Source organism: Rattus norvegicus, chromosome 5 (assembly GCF_036323735.1).
Source record: "Rattus norvegicus strain BN/NHsdMcwi chromosome 5, GRCr8, whole genome shotgun sequence".
Lineage (NCBI taxonomy): Eukaryota > Metazoa > Chordata > Mammalia > Rodentia > Muridae > Rattus > Rattus norvegicus.
The window spans coordinates 122414059-122439331 of record NC_086023.1 but is presented as its reverse complement, the minus strand read 5'-3'; the positions used below and the strand labels follow the sequence as shown (position 1 = coordinate 122439331).

General features: G+C 39.1%; 1 protein-coding gene across 4 annotated transcripts in view; it reads right to left on the bottom strand.

The window, feature by feature from the left end:
* Pde4b (phosphodiesterase 4B) overlaps positions 1 to 25273 on the bottom strand; it is a 569312-nt gene that overhangs the window by 158936 nt on the left and 385103 nt on the right. The window contains exon 1 of one of the 4 annotated variants that reach the window (XM_039109272.2): positions 23838 to 24497. The exons of the other annotated variants lie outside the window; for them this stretch is intronic. Coding sequence (XP_038965200.1) covers positions 23838 to 23887 — 50 coding nt within the window. The 5' untranslated portion in view covers positions 23888 to 24497. Of the gene's footprint in view, positions 1 to 23837; positions 24498 to 25273 lie in introns of those variants that run through there. 4 annotated transcript variants of the gene reach the window in all.

The following is a 25273-nucleotide window of genomic DNA, read 5'->3' as shown; positions in this document are numbered from 1 at the left end:
ATGCAATAAATGTTTAAACACAGATTATCATCCATAGCTTTCGGAGAATATGCTGTTTTATGGCCTGTAAAAGGCATGGCTTTTGCACCACTGAGGAGATACGGCGACTGTCCGAGTCTTAGAAAACCACGTAATATGTTTATATGACACCCCACTCTGGTAAGCCCATGTGTAGGTTGTTTAGCATGTCTCTTAGTCTGCCATATGCTGCTGCAGGGTCCTCTGTCCTCATGAAATCCCAAACACAATTACAAGACAGAGGCTTTGGGCGAACCCTTCCTGTGTGCATTCCTCTGCTGACATGGCACTCCTGCTCAACCCCAGAGGCCTCTCTGGAGTTTCTTGGGTGCAGCTGTCTGAGGGCAAAGGGGTAATGCACTAAGTGCTGGAAAGTGAGACGTGCATAACCAATTATGGTCTTATCGCCAGGAGCAGAAATAGAAGGAGCCATGGCAACAGCTGCGACAGAAGTGCCAGTAGCAGACTGTGAGTGTGATAGGACCCTTGGCAGGTGCCTCCTGTGCTTTGTTTCCACCTGTCTGCCAAAACTCCTTTTATAGACCCCTATTAATCGTATAGACTATTCTGTATCATGCCAACAAATGACTGTTTTTCAAAGGTGCTTGGGATTGGTGTCTGTTGTTTGAAACTAAAGGGGCTGACTGATGGATACGATTCACATAAGGGAGAAAGGCATAGAGCATGGGCACAAAGAGCAGTGCAGTTCCCCAGGCAGAATACACTGCACTGTAGACGGTAGCTGCTACACATGTACAAGCAAATACATGAGAGAAAAGTGTTCACGAACAGTGTGAGTTTCAGATATGAGCAGGAGCCCATGCTCTAGTCCATAAGATAGGGCTGTAGCCTTGAGCAAATTGTGCAGGTAATTGAAAATTAAATCTTCATAGTATAATGAAGTTAGCATACGAAGAAGCTTCCATGATTGGAGGAGAAGGTCAGTAGATAATAATTTCAGTAAGAGATAGAATCAGATTCATGGTGCCACAAGGAACACAAGGAGCATTACATACAGCATTCTTTCTTGGAAAAGCATGAGCTAGCCGCTCCTATACATAGATTGCAGTAGAAGAAGAACCATCATCGCCAAAGGTCATTACCCATAAAAAGCAAATGAAAAGGATGCAGATGAACCTTATGGGGTGGTCCATCCTGAGACCAATGGACTGTATAACCAATTATGGACAGCATCCATTATTGAAAGGTGCTGGTGAGAGATCCTGAAACTCTAGAGAATCAGACATGCTCATTGGAGTCACAATCCCGGTCTGTCACTTAACTGTCTGAAGAACCAAAACATGCACATGTATTTCCTAAATTTACATTTTCATCTGAAAATATAAAAAGGTCCCTTAAAAGTTTCTATAAAAATTAAATAAGATGATATAAACCCAACATTTATCACCAGTCTTACATTATAATTATTAAATTAATACCTTTTTCAATATTCACTGGCCCACGAAATAGAAATTAAAGCCCATCTTGTAATATGTGTGTATCTTTGGAAGAGCAAATTGTATATAATAGGAAATAAGGGGCCTTATTGCTTAGTATTTTACAACAAAAGTTTCTCTGTTAAAGTAGAACCAAGGTCTTCCAGATTGCTAGCTACCAATGAATGAGAACCTTCTAAAGGGGGGGGGGCTATTGTAAATTCTCTTGCCATTACCTGTATAACCTGGAAGAGTCTTTAAGGGTGTAAGCACACATTAGTGCCTTGAACTCCATCCCTCAGACAGCTAGCTAGAATAAGTGAAATTTCTAGATAGTAGATAGTAGATCTAGGGATCTGTTACTTAGTCTCAATTTTTTTTTTTTTTTGTGGCACATGTACCATCCATCAGCTAAGTTCCTAGTTGGTGGATGGGTAGAAAGGGATGATAAAAATCAGTCAGTGTAGATAATAGCTTTATGTAAGAGAGCGGTTATGCACTCCTCAGTTTTTTTTTTATAAGACAAATTTATGACAATTTATTTCCATTTACGAGTAATGTTCCAAAATGGCAAGGGATATTTTTAAAAGCACACATAGAAATCGTGGACTATCAACAAGACGGCTGCTTACGTCCACAGAAAGCCATTGCATGCAGTAGAAAATACACAGTGTCGTGGTGCAAATAAGAGGTTTCTCTTGGGGTTTCTTTAAGCTTTCTCTAAGTAACTGAGTCATACAGAAGATAGAAAGATCACGTTTGAGGACCTCGAAAGCTACATACTAATTGGTGAAATCAACTCCGAGGTAACAAACAACCTGAGATCATACCTTACAGTTCCTTACGCAGTTCTGAAGACTTAATTTCAGGATATGAAAATACTCAAGGCATATTTAGTAATTACAAGCCAATAAGAAGATTCATCCAGGAGGAATAATTATATAATTTCTGCATGGCTTCATGTGTGAAGCGTAGAGAATGGCACTAAGCAGATTCCTCTGTCATTAGGACTACTGCTGGCGGTGACTCACCATTTTAACCAGGGCTGCATCACATCCTAAAACAGTGGCTATTCTTGTCTCCCCTTCAAACATAAGGGAAATTAAGCAGATTTATTTCCTAGCAACTTAAAAACCTTTCAGAAAGTTCGCTAAACTTGATCCCACTTCTGAGATAATTTCCAGTTACAAGATAGACTTAAAGTAAACGATGATTAAACAAGAAATTTCCACTTTGAGATGTTTTCCTTTTGCCTGAAAGAGCTTATCTTGTTTGGTGGAAAATTAATTTGTATTCCCAGTGACCTGTGGTTGCTTACAATGACAAAATGCCATCTGTGTAAATAATAGGGGATCAGCTCCTAAATGCATGAGAATAAATGCTTTAAACCACATTAAGATATTTAATTTTCATGTGCTTCAACCAGTAAATATTACAACAACCCTATTATGAATGTACACATTAGGAGTAGTAAATGGTGACATGAAAAGTATAAATATATGCTCCTAAATAAGGAAGAAACAGCACCATTAGACACAAATTACAATAAAACAAAATAAAACACATTTTCAACGTTTACTTCACAGTTAAGAACTTATATCTTTATTTCATAATGGATACCTAGCCAGTGTTATTACTATTTCTAGCAATAGAAAAATGCAGAATTTCCTGGATTTCTGTTGAGGACAAACATTTCTTTTTTTTTTTCTTGAAAAAAAATTTTTTTTTATTAACTTGAGTATTTCTTATATACATTTCGAGTGTTATTCCCTTTCCCGGTTTCCGGGCAAACATCCCCCTCCCCCTCCCCTTCCTTATGGGTGTTCCCCTCCCAACCCTCCCCCCATTGCCGCCCTCCCCCCATAGACTAGTTCACTGGGGGTTCAGTCTTAGCAGGACCCAGGGCTTCCCCTTCCACTGGTGCTCTTACTAGGATATTCATTGCTACCTATGGGGTCAGAGTCCAGGGTCAGTCCATGTATAGTCTTTAGGTAGTGGCTTAGGAGGACAAACATTTCTAACCTTTCAACATGAAGTTTATTCTTTGTCTTAAAATTCTTGGAATTTTCTTCCACAAAGACTGTGATGACCCACACAAGACCTGTACCGGTTCAGTCCAGACAGTATGTGCCTCACATATGCATCAGGCACTATTTCCTCCGAGTCATCTAACACCTCAGGCTCTTACCATCTCTTCATTCTCCTCTTCTGCCTAAGCCCAGAGACTGGAGACACACCTCCATTCCTGGTCACTGGTTCAATACTCACAGCCAGAATGCCTTTTGCTGGTTTTTCAAGAACACGCAGACAAAAGCCATCTGGTTGGTCATTTGTGCCTAGCTCATAATTACATATCTTTCTTTTAGAGAATTTCCAGAGTTTCTCTGAAGGAAATTGGATTGGATGGAGAAACAGAAAAGTATTACTGAGAGAACCGTCCTGGCGTGTGGGCCTTTCAGGGGAAGAGGGAAACATCTGTCTGGGCAAAGGGATTATGTCTGACTGATTGAGAGTCATATGGTCAGTGCTCCCCTCCCAGTACTGTGGAGCTCAGAGTTTATAAATCCTTGATACCTGGGATATGTGTTGGTTCATTTCTCTCAACCTCACAGCCTTCTTCTCTGTCCCTGAAGGCATTATGCATAAACAGAAAGTCCCTGGCAGAATGGAAGGACCATTGCATAAATGAGTTCTACAGAGACAAAATGAACAGTCAGTGTACCTGAATGCAGAAAAATACCAGGGGAGGCATCATGGTGTAGACTTTAGGAAATGGGATTTGAAATCTGACAAGAAAGGATTATTTACCATTTGAATGACATTTGCATTCCTTTTTCATTTACAAAATAAGATAATGAACAGCAGGGTTATTGGTATGACGCCATGGAATGATGGTTATGAAAGTGTTCTGTAACCCTTAACAAACTGGACATTAGTTAACAAATATCAGTCTGCCATTAAGGTGAATAACATTCTTACCAAGATGGGGGTTTGTACCTGATATTAATTGTTGCTGTTTCTGGTAACTTTAAATTATGGATGAATACTAATAACAAAATATCAATTGGCAAAAAGCAATTTTTGTCAAAATTTCTGAATGTTGTGGTATCTATCCTATTTGGTTTAATACATGGTTCAAGATAAACAATTTTTCAATTTGAATTTTAACAAATTCTTGAGTATGTTGACATAATAGTGGGCTATACCTACCCAGAGTAACATTAATCAATTTTCATATCACTTTCAATAGATTTACTGTAAAAATTAGTTTCTTTAAATTGTATTTGACCTTCACAATATTCCCTTAATGGGGAAACCAGAAAAAAATACTGGAAACATTCAAGAAATTACCTCTCAGTGATTAAGAGATTTGTAAGGTAGAGTTATTGGAACATCTGTCTCAATTCCTGGTCTCTTTAGGTGCTGTGAACAGAACCTACAACCTTCCACCCCAGCCTTGGCTATACCCAGAAGGTGGTCTATTAGGTCAATAATGTGAGCCCATGTAGTCCTTTCTAAAGTATCTCATTATAGAAAAACAAAAAAAAAAAAACCCAAATCTGTGACAAGAAAGCTTTTTTATATATAACTCGGTCACAAATTCTAATGCCACGCTGCTATGTTTTCTGTCACACGGGTTAAAAGGCCTAGAGTACCAAAGGCCTAGAGAACACCACCCAAGTATAGAGAAGAGAGGGAGAGGCACAAGGGAACCTTATATGTCCCCCTGGCTTTGGAGCCCCTTATTTTCTAGAGTAGATTTTCTAAGACATCATTATACCTGTAGCAAATGCATAGATGTGTTTTGTTTTTATTGTTTTCTGAATTTCTTATCAAATACAAAGGATTTTTCTACTTTACTATTATTTTATAAGCTTTTCTTAGAGCAAAGTTTTTCTTTTATAAACAGGAAAATATTTCCAAAAATTATCACTTGTATTGGCAATGAATAGAAAGGAAGATTGGGGACTCTCCCCTCGCTGCTTTCCAGTCATTTAAGAGTGTGTTTTTATACCGGGCAACACCTCTGGGGCTGGAGAGATGGCTCAAAGCTTAAGAACACTTGTTGATCTTGCAGTGGATCCAGGTTCAGTTCCCAACATCCACACTGAACATCTAGTGGTTCATAACTGGCCATGAGTCCAATTCCAGGGCATCCAGTGCCTTCTTCTAGCTTCCAGAGGCCCTGCACACAAATGGTGCACACACAGGCAAGATATAGATACTCAGATTTTTTGAGAACCAAAACAAACCATACATATACCAAAATTCAAAACAAAAGACAAACACCCTTATACCTAAGATTCTCTCGGGAAGGAAACAGGGTACACTGCTGAATATTAACTATTCAGCTGGCTAATCTCTGAACCCAAGTGAACATGAAAAATATTAATGGCGTATTAATATGAAGCTACAGATCACTGACTTCCACTCCCATTCTGCTTGTGCCGAGTCTTGTATCAGTCGTCAGCTTGATTTAGAAACAGAACACAAGGCCAAAAACCAACTCTTTGCAAAGAGAGCAACAGCATTGAGTTCCATGGCTTTCTTTCTTTCTTTGGTTCAAACACACACATTCTCCAGTGCAACAGACACACGTTTCCACTTCAGTGAAATGACAGTAAAATTTAGCCAAAGTGTGAAGTAGTTGGGTTTTCTCTTTTGCCATCAAATTAAATTTGTGAATCTGTAGAGAAATCCCGGGTTGCTGAGAATACTGGGTTCCTTTCATATATTTCTTGGTTTTGGTTTTTGATGTTTTTTTAGTATAATGAAATTTTTTGTTTGTTTGTTTGGGTTTTTAAAATGTTCTTTTTAAAGACAAAATGAATATACATGAATAGAGAAACTAAGATTCAGGCTAGCGCCTCTTTGAGATTCTTCCAGTCGGCAGGAAGGTGGGGTGAGGCAATTCTACAGTTTAGGGCCATTTGTGTAGAATTTAGACTCGGTTTTAATTGTGAAAGACATCATTCTAAAGTGTTTTGTTATAAATAAGCATGGATATGGTGTGAGACTCTGGTTGATATCTTTTATTCCCTCTAAGAACAGTAACAAATGTTGGTTGAAATGATAGAGTTAACAGCTATAGGTTATTTTGCTTTGGTTGAGAGAATTGAGTATATTTATCATCGGGTATGGCCAAGAATGTGACTCTAGGCTGAGTATATAATTAGACACAGTCCCTTTTCAAGTGCAGAAACCTGGAGGAAAAAAACCCACATGCTTTTCAAACACATTTTTTATTCTAAATAAAGAGATCTAATTTAGATCGTAAGTGGGAGATTCGCAAATATCTATACCTCCCAGCTCTGTCAAAATTAACTTACCAAGAGTGATATTCCTGTTTGGCAAATCCAAGAGGGACTGCAGCAACCTAAGACATCCAGATTTCAATCTCTGAGATTTGATTTAGCAAAGTCAATTACCAGTTACCAGCCTGGTTTCACATTATTATGGTTTCCATTCGTTTTTTGTTACTGTTAAAACAAAAAAATCGCTAACTCCTGCTTACGCCTCTCTACTTGCCATCTTTAATTTCTATTTTTGTGTTGTTGTGGTTCTTTGTACTTTGTGCTTAGAGGCCATCTCTTTCACCAAGCGAGTCACCAAGGTCTTCATGTACAGAAGAAATGTGAAAGGCAAAGTACCTTCCAAATTGTCTTTTGCTCACATGGGGACAACTGGCTTCTTCCCCCTAGAGGGCCATATCCTCTAAGTCTGCAGTTACAGAGTAGCAAAACCTTCCACACTCCAGGCAGCACCCCTGATTTTCTCTCCCTTTTGGGGAAATGCACACAGCTCCTGGATATCCTGGACAGTGGCAGCGTGTGAATCCCAGAACTGACGGCTGTTGATGCAGGCGAAGACCAAGTTTGTTCCCCTCTCACTGGAGAGCTGAGACAAGAACAGTAGGGGAAAGAACAGTTTATCTAGTTCATGAAAGGGCTGGGCCTGAACCCAGGCCTCTTGGCTTCCTGCCAGAATTCCTTCTCTTTTATTTAGCCTTGGCAGGCTGTAATCAATTTTTTACTTTTAAGGTTCTTTTTTCTTTTTTTAAACTTAATTCTGCAAAAAGCAACACATTCTCAGGAATTTATAGCTTTGTGTCATTACTAAGCAATCAATATTACCCTTGGGAGGAAATTCAATAAAGTGTTCTGTCAAGGGGTCTCAGCTACTTCTTGCTGGGTTTATCAAACTCCCCAAATATTCTGGTTTATTATTATATTTTATTAGTAATTTATTAATGCTTATTAATATACTTTATATTAGTCAGCTAACTCTGACCAACAAAACAGGCAAAAGGACAAGGAGACAGAGGCAAAAAGATTAACGATGTTACAAAGGACCCGACAGCGTGAGGGATCTTCTGAGTTAGGCAGCATGCTTCTCATTTTACAGAAGAGAAAATTGAGGTGGGAGACGCTAAGTCATTTTCCCAAGGATCTACTTGCATGACAGAGGTAACACAACTTGAGCCACTTTGACCCTAAATGTCATTATCTTGAAGCAAATGTTTGCAAACTAAGTAAAAAGAAAGGGACTGGGGCTCTTTAGAAGGACCTAAGACATTATTCATAAATGCTGCTTTTTAAAAGTCACTAACATAAAAACAACCTGTATTGTTCCTCTGGTCCTTCGGCCATTTCCTCCACAGATGAAGGCCAAGTGTTTGAAAGATTCATTCAGCCATGCTAATAATCAATAACACAGTGTGATTTAAACTTTTTGGATGACCTATCTATTTGATACCCATAATTTTCTCTCTCCCATAGGAAAATGTACACAGGCATGGACACCCTGGAAAAACATAATTGTTTCCAGAAACTGTTCTCCTGGTGACAGGGTGACTTTTGATTGGCTTTAGAGGGTCGCCTTCATCACGATCAAGTTCATTTGTCATTCATAGATTACTAGGCAGAAAAGACAGTGCACTGAACTTCAAATAGCAGCCATGCACCACTGATCATTCATTCTACAAAACTCATTTTAGATAACATTTTATAAGACCCATAACAAGTGGATAATATACACTCCTAGAGACAAGAGCACATGAAACTGTTTTCAACAATTCTTTTTAAGTTCATAGCTAATACTGAACCTTTTACAATTACCAGGGGCAATAATTCAAGTTAATGTTGAGCTCAATAGTTGATGAAATATTTTCACACAAATAATTTTAGGGAATACTATAAGCACCCCTAAAGTAAATTTCAAACATTTAGTAAATATTACTCTATGATTTTAGTTGGGTTATGTCCTAGAGATACAAAACATAAATAAAAAAAATGTTCTTTGCCCTAAAAAATGAAAAGTAAAAAACCTGACATATATTCCTTAGTAAAATATTAAACTCAGAAATTGGAGTATACTTGTCCATTTAGTATATCTGAGTTCACTTCCATCTAGAGCTGACTCCAGAAAGGTTTGATACCAAAATTTACCCTTGTCTCTCTATAGAAGACTATAAGAGTAGAACTTTAAAGGATATCACCATGGGAGCAAGAATTCAGAGGAAAATACTCATAGACATATTTTAATTAGTTATTTCTATTAGTTTATTAGCTTTCAGCAATAATATTTATAACGTTAGTATTCATTTTTAATTTACTTTATGTGTCTGAAGGTTTTGCTTGTGGTATGCATGTACACTGCACATTTACCTGCTATCTATAGAGACCAGAAAAGGGGGGGGGGTCGGAAACCCTGGAACTGACATGATGTATGATGTGAAACACTTTGTGGGTGCTGGGAACTGAACCCAGGTCCTCTGCAAGAGCAACCAGGGCTCTTAACACTTAAACCATCTAAGTTAGGAACGTCTAAGGAAATACAGACCCTTCTAACTTTTATGGCAAAATGTTTTACAGCACTACTAGCAAAAGAACAGTTATTATTCGAGTGGTTAAAGAGAACTAGAACGTAAGCTAGCATGTCTACATAGTCATCTCTGCGTGCCCTAGGGTACAATCATTAGGTGGCATTCTGGGTCTCACATATGAGGAAATGAACACACATCTGACAAAGGTACAAAAAAGCAGCGTAAAGCTTTTGAATAACAAGGAATGACAAAGAATCGAATAATGTCGTCCTAAGGGTCTTCATGAAGAACAGAGGTGATTACACCATCTGTTTTTTGCCACTAAAGACAGAAGAAAGTAAGTTTGAATTGCAGCCCCTAAGTATTTAGTTTATCAACACAAAATGATTTCTGATAGGTGAGATTGTCAGTTTTGGAACCAAATACCCAGGAAGGTTGTGGGCTTTCCTATGAAAAAGTGGGGGTTGTGGGAAATGGGGATTCTTAATATCTTCTCATGGTTTAAGCGAGACATGGCCCAGGCAGGAAGGTAGACTAGATGGTTACCCATTCTCCTTCAGATTTCATGACTCTATCACTGTGATGGGCTTAGCTGCTAAAAACACCTTCATATGTACCTTGAGTCTTCTTTCACCTGCACAGAGATTCCTATAATCATTCTGGGGAGAAAGTAACCACAGTCTTTATCTCACCAAATGGAGCACATATGGGCTTCTTTTTTTCTGAGTAGCAAACTGAAGCACAACAGAGACATATGCAGGGTTGTGGCAAAGTGAACTGAAGACATTTCTCCCATGTAGTTCACTGGGCTAACAACTAAGACATGGGCTCCAAAAAGGTGAAAGATCAGGATCACCCTGCTTCAGAAGTACAAAGTTGAGATGGAATTCATGGCCTTTAACTCCCTGAACAGCAACTATTTCATAGAATGTATTTTTCATTGTGAAAGACCAAAATCAGAGATAAAAAGGAATATGTTTCAAGACATATCCAGGTGTTGAGGAGGTTAGAGAAACCTTTGGATCTCTTCATACTATGATGATAAAATCAGGTAGTTTCCCGCACTGACAGATGTGTACAACAGTCATCCTATTTCTATGAGACCATTGCCTTAGAGCTCTTTGTACTGATAAAATCCATATTTTGCCTTAAGAATTCATTGTGTCAACTAGCCATTACCCATAAGAATGAGCTTTAGTGACAGAAAATACTTGACTAACCTCAACTTCTCGAGTTGTTTTTTAATGATCTGAGAGTCTTTAGAGAAGTAACTTAACTGTCCATACCTTCCCCTAAAAATTGAAGGTTTGAACCAGATTGAGTTATCATACGGCATACACAAACATGGAACATACTAAAATCTAAGTAAACTGTAGCAGTTGCTGCTATTATCATTACATGTATGCCAGCACTGGGCAGTTACACAAAGAGATCATAAGAGATAACAGCCTTCACATTGATATAAAGCACAAAGAGGCTCTTATTGGAGACAACGAAACACTCTTGTTGCTGTGAAAGCCCTATGTCTACATTGCCCTAAGAAAGTTCAGGTGAACCGACATTTCCTGTATTTCTTAAGGTCTAAACACGTGACAGAGTCTCCACTCAGTGTACTACAGATATGAAGGACAAGGCAGGCTTTCTAAGGATTTGTGGCCAGGAAGGACAGTATCACATAAACAGATAAACTCAAGATGCTACCTTGCAAGGAGATGGATGAGAGAATAAGGAGAGAGGGGCGGTTCAGCTGAATCTACATTCTAAGCAAAAAGGAAGAAAACTCATGAATATTAAACAATATTTTTAAACTGAAATATTAGGGCACTGGCACTCCAGTTGCAAGTGTTACGAGGTCTTCATATAACACTTTTTTATAATATATGGGAAGAAATCCAGGGCAACAAGATACAATGATTCTATTGAGAGACAAACTCCCAACAACATCTTTAAAAAAATAATCTTTATGGGATTATCAAAAGCATACAATGAATATAAACATATTGCAACTAAGTTTTGCAAATGGTAAGCAAAATAGGAAACAATTCGATAGTTTAACACCTTTGAAAATGATGGTGCTATGCTAAGAATCTACTAAAACAACCATTCTCATGATGAGACTAATCTATACCCAGTGATGCTTCCAATCCTATAACTCACTGAGCTATTGCTGTGTCGAAATCAGAGTATCTGTGATTACCCACAGGAGATTCTCAAATGACTGTGCCCACTAACATTCCCTGGAGGTGGAGCTCATGAGCTACATGAGTCACGAGGGGCTCATGAGTGGCCGACGAGGCAGCACAGTAGTCACACGGAGGCTGCTCAGAGTCCTGTAGGTAACCTTCCTTCACGGTTCTGGGGCTAATCCCTCTTTAGGTTCTTGTTGGCAACCCTTCACCTGTGCTTCTATTTACTCATTGGTCCACTGAACTAGAGTTGAATGGAATCCTTTCTTTGGTCTGTTAGTGCAAATGAATGCTTGCTCACATGACCCCTGGGAAATGCACCTACAGCACATGCCAGGAGCTTCTGCACTATCCACAGGAGGCCCACCTGGTGACACACCATGTGTGTTTGAGTTGTTCTTCCAAGCACAGACCCTCCCGGGCCAGCTCTGACTTTTCTTCCACTCAAAACACCCATGTTAAGTGCAGTGTGCTAAGTGTTCCCTGGAGGCACTTGCTGAATTTTAGCCCCACTTCCGATTCCTACCTTTACTGAATAAAGGACTTAGAGATTTGTCTGTAGTTGTTAGAATCTCAAACATACAAGTTGTCTGACAGACAGCTCCTGCTCGATAATACATTTCACTGAGGAAACTCTTAGGACCCCATTTACTTGGTTTTATCCCTGCAACTTTTGATGGAACCGTGATTTTTTCTTCTCTCAGGCTTTACACACCACTTCTAACCATTTTTACTAAAACCCACACTAGTTTCATGTCCTGGCTGAAGCAAGCAACTGTTTCCTCACCGCTAAAATCCCCCACACTAGTGTTTAAGAAGAGCTACCAAGAGCCCCAGTCTTGCTTTCACCAGATCCAGGTGTTGTGACTCAAAAAAGCCTTTTTGTCAGTTTGCTCCAGATCATGTAGACCACTTAGTCTACAGTGACTCTACTATCCAACGCCTTTTGTCCAGAAACCTCTCGAGTCCTTAAATGTTCTTGGAAATGCCTCTTTAACCCAAATTCATTGTGAGATGTTATATCTTCATTCGAGCCTTATTTTCATTGTGATGCAGGTATGTGAGGACCCACATCTTTCCCTCACTTTTCTATGCTTTTGAAGACCAATAATTATGCCCTACCTATATCTTACCTCAAAGCACCAAATACATGTCAACCAGTGCTTGCTACCTAAAAGGTAGGGTATAGGATTAGGAGAGATGACAACTACATTATCTAGAAAATGAAGACCATGTTTTGTAAGCACGTAAGAATGGAAAGAACTCAGTTATGTTTGCATCTATGTCCTGAAGTTCATTGCCTGCATCTGTGAAGTGAAAGCTACTAGGTTATTGAGAGTCCTTGCCTGTGATTGCTGGTGGAGAATGAGAAGAGAACGAAGATCATTTGCTTTTTCCCCCAGCAGCCAAATTGCTCAGCAGATGAAAAAGTTGCATTTGATCATATTTTAACATTAATGTTTAGCCAAGTCACAAAAATGCTATGCGACAGGATTTAGAAAAGATTCTCTGTGGTGTCTTGAGGGTAAGAGTGTAGCATGCATTTAATGGAGTAAGCTGATCAATATAGTCTGCAAACAAAAGCCCCTTCCTGGAAAATATGGCAGCTCTAATTTATATTATTGTCATTTTGGAGGGAGCCCTGAGTTCAGTACTCTTGAAAAGAGATCTGCACCTGAAGAGAGGGGAAGAGAGGTGTTGGTGCTTAGCCAGACTGTTTGGCATAGCCCTGTCTCCAGGGAAAACTGTTTCCTAGGCCACTTTCTGCTTCACATACCCTGATTAGAGTCTACAAGCTGAATGGGGGTTATGACATCTGAGAACCCAGGACAAACGTGGCTCATGGCACTGTAATCTGATTTCAGAATGGCTTATGCAACTTCCATTCCTTGTGGAGGCTTTCCCACATTTCTGGATAACTGATGAATATTTCTTTTCTTTCCTTCTTCTTTTTTTTTTTCTTTTTGTGCAAGGAAGGAAAAACTTCTGCTCATTATTTGACCGAACAGGGCAGCAACCTCTTTGGGCTGCACATGAATCAGTGATTTTCTGCTTCTTCCTTTCATTTACCTGCTGGTTTACTAGACGCCCTGGGCGGCTCTGAAACCTCCCAATGACGTCAATGGGACAGAGAAATTGGAGCAGCAGAGACAGCTGCAATGCACCAAGTCTACTGAGGTTTTATTCTTTTCTCCCAGGGTGACATCTGAGACAGATATTATCTTAAATCAAGCCTTTCTGGCTCAGCACCAATCAAAGGCATTTTATCACGCAAAGCAGTAAAAGCTGCAATTAGAACATTGGTTTGGCTTTTTTCCCTAGGAATAGTTTCTTCATGGCAATTAATAATGCGATTAAAACTGAATTAAACAGGAGAATGCTCACTAAAATATTTAATTAAAATATGGGAACAATTTTCTTTAATGTTTCATTTATCACATTATTTAAGAGTACCCCGTAGTTTGCATTTAAAAATTCAGGCATTAAAAATACTACCTTTCTCAAAAACATAAATAAAAGACAATGTCTAAGAAATGTCCACATGTCAAGTAACAAAAACAAAACAAAACAAAAAAAAACAACAACAAAAAAAAAACACCTGCCTTTCCTTTAAGGGCTTGGTGGATCAAACGTCCTGTGACAACTGACTGGAAAGAAACTGACATTAGGTGAATTAATATGTTTTCAAAATCATTCAAAATGAAAACCACAAAGGAAGAAAAAAAGAGTCCATTGCTTTTTGTTGTTGATAAACACAACATATTATTTACTGGTTTTAAAGCTCACGTCTTGGGAATAGTATTCCATACTTGATCATATAATAGCATATCAAAAGCAGAAAATTACATCATTTAAAAAATAGGTTTCTAATCTTTTTTCTCTATTTTTAAAAAGGAGGTGTCTTAAACTACTAGAGCTATCTAATGCTCTCACAGTAAATGTAACTAATAAAAAAATCCTCTAGGCAGGGTTTCTGTTTCTTTTCAAAGTTTCTAATGATAGCTAGGCATAGAGCATTCTCATCAGGGAAATGGGTTCGGAGCCCACAGCAGCCCCGCTTGCCCTTCGACCTGGGAAGCTTGCTGGCAGATGTTAGTGATCTGTGCGTATAACATAGAATGGAGAGAGATTTGTTCATAGATGTGCAGAAGACATCAGTGTTGGTCTTGGGTTTATGTAACAAATAAACCATATCTACAGCCAAGAAAAGTCAAGAAAGTCAAACTGGCCAAGGACAGCAGGCAATACCTTTCAGTTACTACCTACTATACTTAAACCACAACCAACAGCCCCCTTGCCATCTTGTCAGCTAATATCACATATGACATAAGAACAGACTTAATAACAGACCCCCAAATAATGGAAGGGCATGGTAGAAAGACTTGGATTTTTGATGAGGAGCAAGTAGGAGGTCATGTGCTTAAGTGTCAGCACCGAGAGTTTGGGTTAAGGACAATAGAGAATGACAAACACCTTGGCAAATGGGTTATGTTTACCCATCGCAGGGACCTAAAGTGCTCTTTATCGTTTGGATTGAAACAAATTTCCTTTCAAACACTCTTTCACAAACTTGTCTGCAAAAACAGCCAAGCCTCTTAACTGATCCACCACTGGATTCTTCATTTGTGCTTTTAGCATAATAGTATTCAGACAAGCATAGAGAACTAATAGATGTGTTTGTAAGTCCCATCTCCGATTAGGTACATATCCTTAAATGACCGCATGGGCACAGTGTAACGGACTGGAAGGACACAGGAATAAAGCACCTCAGGAACTCTGAATGTGATCATTGCTGTTTTCAGATGTTTGCATAAAATTGTGTCTTACTGTCTTTCGGTGCCAAGAAATGTGCTAGTGCTTTCTCTCCCTCTCCCTCCCTCCCCTCTCTCTCTCAGCTAGCAACATGAGAATTATTCTTACTTCCTGCAGCTAATCACCACTATCAGTAGCAAAAAAAAAATTAATCGAATTAGGGCTGTTTCACAGCTGTGGGAAACCAACTCCGTGCCAGCAGTCTGCCGAAGTTTGCTAGTGCTATAAGGGAGTCTAAACGCCCAGGTTACCTAGCCACCATGATGCTTCCCTTTTGATGTTTCTTGAGCTAGGTCTCTCTCTTTTCTGGTTGCAAGTCCCCTACTTCATGTCACCACTAAGGACCATGGCTGCAGCCTTATTAATGCTTCTCCTGTGTTAAGCTTAGTCTTTATCCTTGTAAATCATCAACCTAGATATAGTGCTTCCTGCCCAAGACCTCAGTGACTTCTCAAAGCTTTTATGGAGGAATAAAAATATCTGTCTCCTAGCATGTCTCAACAGACGATACCTGATATGCAGCTTGATTAATTTCCTAACTTTCCCTTCCTTGTGTGAGTCAGGGTTCCCCATGAAATCATCTTTCAAGTCTCTCAATTTGCTGCCCTGTTTCATGTTTCCACGTATCTCCTGTCCTTTCCCTCATTTCAACCTGCTGCTTCCTGTGAATAAAAGCTTCTATTATGGCAGCTGCTGACCAGAGCACAGACTGTATTTGCTCACATCTGCCTCCTCCCTACTTGACTGAGCTCCATATAGGAAGAACTGCAGGTTATGTATTTCTTTGTCTCACCTAGGTACAGAATAGCCTGACGTGGTTGAAACATGCTAAACGGATCCCTGGGCTTGGTCACTCCTGATTTCACTTGCTCCATCTCATTGAGAAAGCTATAACTACCTTTTGATGGAACAGGGATGGGACGATATGGGGACACACTGGTCATAGGCCTTATAGTATGGGTATTCCACTGCAGATCAGTGGTAGAGCGCTTGCCTAGCAAGCATAAGGCCCTGGGTTCGGTCCCCAGCTCCGAAAAAAAAAAAAAGAGCCATGAGAAAGGATATTTTAAGTTCTAGGATTTGATTCAAATAAATAGGTTTAAAGTCCATAATTTTTTATGTCAAATTTTTCCATTGTGAGGTTCAGAGATGGGGGAGGAGTTAAAGAAGCACTGACAGGAATGAAGTCTGACTTCCTCAGCTCAGAGTGGGGTGGAGGTAGGGCGGTTTTTCCCTGGTAGAGGCTGAGGTTGAAAGCAGAGAGCACACCTTCTACCGGTTTCCTGTCCTTGTAAGAAGTACACTGTGTACCTTGTCAAACCAGAAATGCATAGAGCTAGAGGAGGGAGTCTACCCAGCCTGTACATGGAGCCAATTAGTCCTTTGTTGAAGCTAGACTAACCCAAATGAGCTGGATGTCTTAGGTTATTTATTTAGTCATTCATTTAGCAAATATTGATCGTCAACTATATAATTCATCCTAGACATTATAGATTCAAACCCATACTTGTTAAAATCTATGTTTTAGCATACCTTTTCTCTTATAATACATTTTTTGATGTTATGATCAGACAATGTAGAGTATTCCTTTTGTTCGTAGGCAGACTTTCTTTTCTAAGCCATGCTACTGGGACGTCTCCACCTAAAATATGTTTCTTACCTTCATTCTGTTGTACTGCTCACCATGTTGTGAACTCTGCACTGTCTACTGACAAATAGGGTCACTGCTGTCTGAGTATGCATTGTTCTTTTTCTAGGGTGTAGTAATCCATTTTCTATTTGACAGTTTTTTGACATTGCTGGTTGACTTTCCATGACAAGACTGATGAACACAGACAGATCAATGACTTTAAATGAAAATAACAATAAATATCAAAGGTAGATCCTTATTGATAGATGATTGATATCCATCAATTATGTCTTGAACATATAAGATTCATTATCCAAAGTTAATGAGAAGAGCTATATACTCTCATTTATTTACAACAATGTCTGTATATGGTTCCTCCTTGCCCATAGTGAAAATACCATGAAAATTTGTTAACTGCTGTAGTAGGCAATCAAAATATTTTTAGACAAGATTATTAGTCATCAACAAACTGGGTAATAAATGTTTTCTGTTTATAAAGGTCACAAAGGAATGTAAATATACTCATTAACTAAAATTTAAATATTTATATGCTTATAAATGATGACTTAAAAGTTGAAATTATTACCAAGAAATCACTAATTATGCAAATTGCATTTCACACATGCTGAAAGAGCAAGCATTTTGGAGTCATGCAGAACTGAATTTTCATTCAGATTTTGCTCAGTATGTGTTCCAGGAAAATTGACATCATGGAAACCTCATCTGTAATACAGAGATAGAAGCGCCCATCACGCAGTTGCTTATGAGCAACAGATCAGTGCACATGTGTGTCACCTTGGCAAAGGTATATATCTTATGTTTTTAACACACACACACACACACACACACACACACACACACATATATATATATATTCATCGATTCCAAGTTTTTTGAGAGAAAGGCGAAATGATCAAAGGGTGATTTCACAATATGCCCTGTACCTTGGAATTTTTCTACATAATATATAAGACATAAACATATGCATGTATACACACGCACACACACACACACACACACAAAGCTTGCTTTTAATGCCCTCATTAAAAAAAGAAATAATTGCCACAGTGACAAAAGATTATAGTACTTTAATATTTGAATTATAGTTCCAACTCTAAGATATGGGCTATCTTAGAAGGTTATTTTTGAAAGGAACTGAAGTATTACTGGATTTTCACTGAGAAATTCTTCCTATTGAAGCTCCCGTTAACTACCGTGACGCTTCATCTAGCTCATGAGCCACTATGACACCCACTTTTTAAAGATTGTAGGGCATTGCTGGAGCCTTGTTTTAATTGATTACTTGAAATCAATAAAACACCAAGAGCCTTGAACTCAAGTTCCTAAAATGCCGCAGAACCTGGATATTTACTACAGAGCTGTGTGATAGGCACAGCTCTCGGTTACCATGTTCTGAGTGTAGTTTACAAAACTATTCAGAACCAACCAGAAATTTCAGTGCGTAGAAAATTTGCTGCCATTGGCTTAAATAAAGGAACACCATCTTAATTTGCAAATAAGACTTTCTTCAGGTCAAATATTCCAGGAGGAAAAGGGCAAAAGACACAAGTTTGTTTTATGTTGTTTGGACAAAGTCACTGAAATTTCTGGATCTGAGTAGATTTCAAGTCACACAATTACTATAGACGTACACACACTCATTAGTTTTTGGTGAGTATTTGATGAGTACTTGTTACGTGCTAATGTTAGTCTAGGCATTTGTGTCCATATAGATACAACTGTCTATACCATCTATACCTACATATCTATATCCACATGTCAGTTAGCAAGAAAAAAATCCATCTCTCATACAGCTCACATTCCGTTTCACTGTAGTAAGTAATATGGGAGGTGAGGAAACATACTAAAATATAGAAGCCATTCTGTGGGCTTTATCTTGCTTAGAGTCAGTCATGCCCTTTTCTATCTGTGCCTGTCTAAAGGGCCTCCCTCACACTCAGCCTCCGGAGATGAGGAGTACAAATGGCACCTTCTCTGTGAAGCCTCTAGCTCTCTATGTGGCTCCACGGAGCTTTATGCACATCTCTTCTGTGGCCTTTCTCCAGTCATTTTCTTGGCATGTATCTAGGTCACCTACTAGAGTACAAGGACCTCCTGGACAGGCATATGGCAAGGACAGATCCTCACTAAGTTTCCCATCATTGGGGCCATTGACCACAAGTGTGATAGAGGAGCAATCTCAATCTGCCCGTTAGTGAACGAATGCCATTTCTTGCATAAAGAAAGGGTAATTAACTGCGAGGGTAGCTGTGACTACGATACTTCTTTGCATACCCACCTACACTGAATCATTCATGAATTTAAGTAATATTTAGCTCCAAGTCGAGTTAATTTGCATGAAATACTTTAGTACGGCTTTACTAAAAACTGATGTAACAATCATGACAATTCAAAAATTCACTTTTACTTATTGACACAAAAACGAATAAAGTGATCTATGAATACATTTTTATGGCTTGATTGCCTTTTAAAATGCTTAATTTCATCTATGATATCATTTGGATCAGTAGAGCACAGGTGAAATGTTTACTTCTTCCAACCTTCTAAAGATCACGAGAAAATTAAATTTAAGTGCTAGACTAAATAGGGGGTTTTAGCCTTCAGTATGGCTGTGATTAGCGCAATAGTACTTACTCCAGGAAGCTGCACTTCAGGCAGGAATGGTGAAAAAGTGGACGGACCTGCAGCTTTAACCAGCACTGAGAGCAAGACTGCCAGGCATGTGGTTTTATAGGCAGAGCTCTCGAAATCACTCTCAGATTTGCTAATGCTTTGCCAGTTGACCTCCAGTCTTGGGATCTTTGTTACTACCAGCTTGAGGAACTTTGCCCTTATTGATTCAACTGTGCAACAAAGAGGAAGCTATGTCTCTGACAGGGAGGAAGGTCTTAGGAGCATGCTAACATCCCTTTCTGCAGTCAACTCTGAGGATAATTTCCTGAGCCATCTGTTTTAACCGGCTTAGAAGTCCTAGGTACCTTTCAGACTGAATAAGAACAAATTCCTTCTTGCTCTTTTGTCTGCTGAGAAAAAGTCTTTTGCATGACTCTTCAGGGAGATAATCTCTTAGGGTTTGTTTTTCTGTCCCCAATTCAAAACAAGTGCATTCATACATCTTTCTTTTGCCTGCCCCCAACCCTTCACAACACTCAGCTGTAGGAGAGCAGAATTGATAGATGGTTGACGGAAGTGCCCGTTCTGCTTAAGTAGGCTCTGGGAAATTCCGTTAAACAGCAAAAGAAGAAAATAAAAATGTAGTACTTGAAGCATGATGTGCACTTTCATTTGTCATGGAAGCAGGATTGTAGACACTTCCTTTTGCTTCTTCTGTGGATGGCTAACGTCTCAGGAGGAGGATGCTATCTACAGCACCAAAGGAAGTCGTCTTGGGCATCTACAAATAAATTAGCTCTTAGTTGAAATGAATTTTTATCTGTCTATACCTACCAGTGCCTATCAGTAAAAAGATAGTGCATTCAGATTATATGAATCCTCAGAATCTACTGGCTTTTCTCTTCATCACAGGATCCTAGTTTTAGACAGCTTTTTTTTCCTCTCCTGGTACTGAGGTTGTTAGAGCAAAGGGTTATTTCTGAATTACAGAAAAGCCGCACTCTACAACAGAAATATACACAGAATTATAACCTAATGGTTGTCAGAATCGGCTTCTGCACGGTTTGACCATTCGCTTCTGCTTTGAGTTGAACAGTGGTAAATACATCTTGTCAGGTTCCATGGATTTTCTCTTAGTTTAGAGAACAAATATTTACTCATTTCTGGTAATGTCAACAAATTAGTAACTTAGTTCCCTATGTGGATGGCTATGGTATTAAGTTAATCTGATCATCTGACCTACTGGATGGGGTCCATAAATGGGGTACACTTCACTGTGTACATGACTCCTGTTATTGAAGGATTCCTTCTGAGATCTCTTTAAAGTCTCACTCCTGTAGAGTATTAGAATGATTGTTTATGTAGAATTAACTGATGTGGGTGTAACTGAAAAAGGAAAAGTGCAGTTTCATTTGTCATTTGAAGTTGTTATTAGTTGTAGTTTAATAGAAAAAAAACATAGACTAAATTTGAAAGCTATGTAAGTCAACTGGGTTCAACTGGAATAAATTCTCTCAACTCTTAAGGGATTATATAAAGAACGATCAGGCACCAAGAATAGAAAATTTACAAAGTTTCTTACAAAGGTTTCTAAACCTTTCACTGTCAAAAATTGAAAATATTTTCCCACTTTTAATCCAGCAGTATGATTGCAATACCATTTCCAATTTGCCATTGCTACCTCAAAGAGAAAGGCAAGCAGACTCTTGTGGGCTTAGCAGCACATGTCTAAATTTTGCCCTGTTAAAATAGAACACAACTCTATTTCTTTGGAAGTACCCCTGGCTTCCATAGAAACCACCCTAACTAGCCTCTGCCTCCAGGCTGGTGTCTCATTGAGCTGCATCCATTCCTGCCTAAGTACACTTTTGGGTTCCTCATGGCTCTCAGAACAAAGCAGAAGCTGTTGTGGGGTTCAACAAGCTTGGTCTGTCTTTCCGTTGTCTCAAGCCATCCCTCTCTTCTTGTGGATTGGGAGAGCGGTAACCCCTCTGCAACTCCCCACTCCCCAAGAGAATCTGGCTCAGCTATATCATGACTGGAAGGTCTGCCTTGCAGTCTTCCATTTATCTATAGCCTACTTATCTCTCGATATTCTAGTAATGACTCTACTGGACTCATGCTCACCTGTGTTGCCAAGGCAAAGCAAACATAAATGTATCACTGTTTTAGCCAGAATATAGGAGTTCATTTTTGGGCTCATCCTATCCGATAGCTATACAACTCTCATTTCCAGAAACCCAACACAGTGGCTGATAAATAATAATAAGTGCTCCACAAATGTATATTGGAAAGATGAATAAATCAATCATTTTGAGGGATAAGTGAAAAATTTTAAAAGTTGATTTGTATAGTACATTTTACAGCTAAAAAGATAGGTATTTTCAACAATGTTAACAAACTTGCAGATAATGTAACCTAGACAAACCAGGGAATCACAAGTCTACACTGAGTTCCTTGAACCAAATTCTGCACTAAGTACTTTGACTTCTCATTTCAACGTCATGGTCAGACACATCATACCCAAATTATGTTTTGTTTCTAACATGCACTTGCATTTGGAATGCTTCCTTTGCCAGGACATGCAATGGTACTTTCCATAAGCCCCCAGTCTTCACCACACTTAAAGGCCAGCCCTAGGAGCTCATTTACAACCAAGAAAACTGGAGTCCTCCCCCACCCAAGCTCACACATCTGGCAAACAAGGATTTGACTTTCGTGCTTTCAGTTCTTCTTTTCTCATTGGAATGAGATCACACTCTCCGAACTGTGACTTCCATTTACCTTCCAAAAGCATTTCATCCCCAAAGAGGATTTGTGATCAAAGAAAGCCTAATTCAACCTTTCTTTTCTTAAAATAGCCCACTTTCTAGAAATTACAACTATATCGTGCACACAGCACCCTTCTGAAAAACAGTATCCCGCCAGACATCAAAGAGCTGTGTCCTGCCCCTTCCCATTGCTTTGGGACCATTGGTTCAGCGAAGCACATGACAACCTTAAACTAACTTAAAGGAGATGGAAGTAGGTTGATAGTGTATGTTGAGTTCTTTAGACAGTACTTACTGTGCTAAGTACTTCTAAATCTCATTTAAAGACCATGGCCAGACACACATATTACAATGGGAGGAAAATAGTGCATTTTTTTATTCAGTTAAGCAAATTCCTCTTTTAAAGTCAACATTTTGGAGGGGGAAATAATAAGAAGTCTAAGTTCCTTTTCCTTTCACATCTCCTAAATTCTGAAAAAAAATGTTATCAGGAAAAATTGTGGTTGAACATATGAGGACTAATTACGTTCAAAATGAAAAATAAGAATTGCGTGATTTCTGTATTTGCTCATCAATATTGCTGTAAGTGAATGCAGCAGAGTCCCGCACTAGGGACTGTGTAGTCGTTATGCCAACCATCCATTCTGTCCTCTAGAACCACTGTATGAAGCCTTCAGGCTTAATATGTATGTACAAATTCCATGTGAATACATGAATCCAGAATTGTTCAATGGCACAATTCATTCATGTCAAACTAACATTTATCTCCTTGGTTCTGGTCTGTGATACTTTTTTGTCCCCCATCCACCTGTAATTCCATATTTCTTAAAACCATTAACTTTCAAAATGGAGTTGCAGTTCAGAGATAGCAAATATTTTTTAAAACAGTAAAAACTAATTTAAATCTCTTTTATAACTCAGGGGCACATGATTAGAGGTTGGCTGTAGGGCAATAATAGGGTAGATTGCCTAACATGTGTGAGGCCCTAGGTTCCATCCCCTGGACTGCCAAAAAACAAAACAAAACAAAACAAAACAAAACAAAACAAAAAGAACAAGATTAAAAACATAATCCACAAACCACATAAAATATGTATTTAGGCATGGTTTGAAAAATATTTACAGTTTTATAAGAACTGTTCATTACTTTCTTTGTAAGAGTTTAACAGGCGAAATATTTTCAAATAGTCTTACTTTAAACTTCAAGAAAAATTAATATTCACAAATTTCACTCTGGCATGAAAAGCAGATTACTTATAATTATTATATAAAAGATCCACTCAATTTATTCTATATTTCTAAAATTAAAAAAAAAAACAGTCGGAAAGGAAAGAACTTTTACTGTCTGATAAAAGTAATAGAACTTTTGCTATGCTCCAAACACGGTCTAATCTTACAAAGCTCGCATTGCCCCTAAGCATCTGCCTATTTGAAATTTCTCATTACTCGTGTTTAAGCGTGAAGCCACCTCCCAGTTCTGCTTGTGAAGTGTCAGATCAGGTTGGTGGCTACAGCAACACCTACCATATCCACGAGTGTCGCCTGGGAGGAGGCAAGTCGTTCACGTGCAACATCCTGAACCGGTACACTGTCAGCCCACCGCTCAGCGACTTAGCTCATCTCCATGCGTTTCTCTGTGTTCTCGCTGCCAGAGTTTCTACTGAGCTCTTTGTCCGCTCGTTTTTCTTTCTGATGGCATGCCACTCTCCATTGCGGGGTAGAGATCATTCCAATGTGAGTAGCAATGACTTAGCAATCGACACACGAGGTTGCAGAGGACCATCGCAAGTAGCTTCCTTTAGAAATCAGATGAGGAAATTGACGTGCAGCCAAATCAGCATGAGAGCTTCCCGTGGGGTGTGTAGCATTGCGTGCAGTTTACCTCAGAGAAGCAAAGAATTTGAGTATCCGAAACTGCAGAAAACCACCCCTTTAAACAGTATTCATTTTGCCCCTTGCTTTGTATTTTTCTCTTCCATGGCTGGTGACATGTCGGGGGGTTTTCTTTTAGCTGAAGTTCACAGTGCTCACATTAATCAAATGAACTCTCTTCTCTTTCCACCCTTCGCCTTGCATTTTGAGCTATTGAACCTCCTGTCGGACTCGTTCTGCATTGTTTAGCCCATTCAGTATACAATGAGGGAACACCTAACACACGGGGTCAGATTTCCTGACATATGTTAGACTACAGCCACGGAGAAACCCTGGAGAGATTCTTAAGTCCTTTTCATTGCAGAGGATTATGGAGCAAAGAAAATGTCTGTGTTACACAAAGAAATAACAGTGAGACTGGAATAATGAATTCAACTTTCAGGCTTCGGTGGGCTCTCCTGACTGCTCTCAGCCTGCTGGTGTGCATTTAAAACTTCTGCTCTGGCCCCAGAAGCTTAGTCTCTCAGTAGATGCAATGATCTTTCAACGCACAGAATCACCATTAACTCAGAGCAGCAGGAAGGGATTCCAAGACCCTTAGATTGCCCCAGGGAACTAAAGAGATAAGTATTCCCAGAAGACATTGAACAGGGAGGACAGGGGTGTTCTGGAGCCCCGGGAAAATGTAGTTATTACTTTTACTAGCAAGAGCAATCTTCAGTCAAATGAAAAGGTAGGCGTTGGCTTACGTCACATCACCTTTGTCTTTGCTTTGGGCTTTATTCTTATTTATCACCATTTTACATCCTGATAATGGGGTATTTTAGCGGGCTCAAGTTCCTGGAAGGGTTACCTGGTTTATTTCAGGTTTACGTCCACTTCTTTGCTTCCTCTCCCACATTAGGCTCCAGAGACCATAGGAACAAACTCATTTTTTTTTCTGATGGCAACAACTGGTACGCATATATATGTATGTATGTATGTAAGTATGTATGTATGTATGTAGTATGTATGTATGTATGTGAGAAGGTCTACTAGATCTTTTGGATTTTGCTAATTGAACTGTGCTCTTGTGTCTTTCCACTTTG